Raw genomic sequence first — 2461 nt, forward strand, 5'->3', positions numbered from 1 at the left:
GGGCCCACGTGACTACAGCTCCCGGCAGCCAGCGGGGCGGGGGCTGTACCGCCCCCTGGCGGCGCGGCGGAGCCCGGCGGCGGCGCGGGCGCGGCTCCGGGAGCCGGCGGGAGACGCGCAGTTACAGAAGGAACGGGCATTTTGTCAGGGCCGGCTTCCCGCGGGGGGCACCCCGGGTAAAGACGGCCGGGTAGGGCCCCCCTCAGGCGGACAACGCGGGTTGCAAGGAAGGTCCAGCTGGAGCCTGAGGAGGGTGTAGGAAGCGTCCGTGGCGGCCCGGGATGCCTGGGCGTCACCGCTCAGCGCCGGTACGCGGCGACAGCGGGCTGGGCCCCGCGCGGCCGGGCGGAGCTGCGAGGCGGCGGAGGAGGTGCTCGCACTGGCGGCGGAAGAGCGGCTCACCGTGCCGGGCAAAAGGCGGCTGGGGACTGACAGCGGCCAGCGCCGTCAGCCTTTCGGTGGCTTTGAGGGACAGCAGGACCTGCACAGCCAAGAGAGGGACAGGAGTCACCCACCAGCTTGACCCTTGTCCCCACGACTCCATCAGGTCCCCCAGAGGAGCCGAGGGCTCCGTGCCGTACCTGCTGGATCCCAGGGTGCTGGCTGAGGGCTCGCAGCGCCTCGAGGGCTCCCTCCCGCACGGCCGTGCGCGGGTCCTGGCAGGTCACCTGCAGCAGGCGGTCGGGAGCCCCGTTCTGGATCAGCAGGTCCCGCAGCTCCTCCCCGCGCTGGCCCAGGTTGCTCAGGGCCAGGGCCGCGTTGTAGCACGTCTGCGCCCGCGAGTCGCTCAGCAGCCGGGTCAGCGCGGGCACGGCCCGGCCCAGCGTCCCCGCCGGGCAGGACGCATGGCAGGCGGCGTTGCCCACTGCAAAGGTGGCTGCCCTGCGCACGCTGCTCGCCGGGTCCGACAGGCACTCCAGCAGCCTCTCCAGCCAACCCGGCTGGCTCTGCAGCGCTGGGGAAAAGCTGTGCCGGAGTAGGTTGCCCAGCAAGTTGCAGGTTCTGGCCCGTATCAGGTGTTGCTTGTGGCTGAGCAGGTAGGTCAGTGGCTGATCAGCCACATCCGAGTCCCTCAGGATCCTCTGGAGAAAGGGCAGGTGCTCTGAACAGGCCCGGGCCACATGGGTCAGGAGAGACAGGAGGTCACTTGTAAGTATGACATTGTCTGAGGACAAGACAGACTTCAAGAAGGCAACAATGTGCTCTGAGGCAGCAGCTTCCCTCACCACTTGGTCTATGACCTGTATGTCAGACACCACAAATTGGCACAAGAGGCCCATGGGGAGCTCAGTGAATGAGAAGGGCAGATGGTGAGCGCAGACCTAAGGCAGAAGGACAGACAGCACCGCTGAGTGCACTGTGCTCACACGTGAGCCAAGCCAAGCAGCAGCTGAAGGCAGCCAGCAGGTCAGTGCAAGCTTAGCAGCCAGTCCAGCTTCTCCAAGGGCTGCATAGCACCCAAATGACATCCCTGTGTGCTGCCAACAGGAAGTGAAGTGGTGCCATGCATTGAGGACTGCAATGTAGGGAGGGGTCACCGCAGAATGGGGGGAAGGAGGAACATAAGGCCAAGGGAGTACCTGCAGCAGCTGGGCGGGGATCTGGGTCTCTCGCACAGCCTCCATAATCAGTGCTAAGGTGTCTTTATCCACATCCAGGGCAAAAGGGAAAGAGAGGAGCTGGCAGACCTGGATGACCACATCTGGGACAACCTCAGGGTCTCCATCCTTTCCTGCTTGCCTGAATTTGTGAAAGAGAGAGGGCTTAATACAGAGATGATCAGAAAAACCTTAGGACAAGGGGCAAAGGGCATTCCCTGTGCCAGGCACTAAGGAGAGGCTCTACAAGTGCCAGGTCAGGCTCTTCTCAGCCCTTGGTGTGCTCATGTCCATGCCCCATTCAGCAGCTGAGCTCTGCCCACTTCAGCCCTTTGCACAACTCACATCTGTGCCATACATGCCAGGAAGCCAGGGGACAGCAGTCTCTTTAGTGTCACCATGAGGACACCACGGGACTGGGTGAGCTGAGGCAGACACTGGTGGGACTCACGAGTGAAGATGCTGAGGGCCAGGCTGAGGAATAACAGGGTTCCTGCAGAGGAAACAGCAGGCAGAAGGGCAAAGCTAGAGAAGGCTGTAAAGTTCCTTCACTTCTGTCTGTGCTACCTCAAGGCTGCTCCAGGGTAGATTCTGTGATTCCCTGCCCAAAACAGGAAAATCTCCACCCAGGTGGTCACACCTGCCAGAGTGGACATTCCCTGCAGCACAGACATCCTTTTTTGCTCCTCCACAGCCAGCTCAGCTCAGCTGCTGCCGACTGGGCACAGCATTGGCCAGCCCAGCCCTCTGTCCCCAGAAGACACTGCAATCCTCAAAAAAATCACCTGAGTTCTCTGGCTTCAGGGAACAGATGTGGAGAGGGACAGACATGGAAGGATGTGAAGCAGGGTCCAAGGCAGATG

General features: G+C 62.3%; 1 protein-coding gene across 1 annotated transcript; it reads right to left on the minus strand.

The window, feature by feature from the left end:
* Positions 1-4: 4 nt before the first annotated feature.
* LOC115905561 (serine/threonine-protein kinase 36-like) lies at positions 5-2134 on the minus strand. The gene is made up of 4 exons (XM_030951930.1): positions 1944-2134; positions 1581-1740; positions 582-1322; positions 5-481 (listed from the first exon to the last, which is right to left on the minus strand). The coding sequence occupies exons 1-4, from the start codon at positions 1997-1999 to the stop codon at positions 293-295; spliced, it is 1146 nt and encodes a 381-aa protein (XP_030807790.1). The 5' UTR covers positions 2000-2134; the 3' UTR covers positions 5-292.
* Positions 2135-2461: the final 327 nt, after the last annotated feature.

Source organism: Camarhynchus parvulus, chromosome 7 (genome assembly GCF_901933205.1).
Source record: "Camarhynchus parvulus chromosome 7, STF_HiC, whole genome shotgun sequence".
In the NCBI taxonomy this organism is placed as follows: Eukaryota; Metazoa; Chordata; class Aves; order Passeriformes; family Thraupidae; genus Camarhynchus; species Camarhynchus parvulus.

What these genes read in the sequence shown, in the direction of transcription:
- LOC115905561 (XM_030951930.1), bottom strand. Translation starts at nt 1,999, where the DNA reads ATGGTGACACTAAAGAGACTGCTGTCCCCTGGCTTCCTGGCATGTATG. An exon ending in CTGGCATGTATGGCACAGAT is followed by an intron (nt 1,741 to 1,943) that starts GTGAGTTGTGCA and finishes TCACAAATTCAG; the next exon opens with GCAAGCAGGAAAGGATGGAG. An exon ending in AGCACCCTGGGATCCAGCAG is followed by an intron (nt 482 to 581) that starts GTACGGCACGGA and finishes TTGGCTGTGCAG; the next exon opens with GTCCTGCTGTCCCTCAAAGC.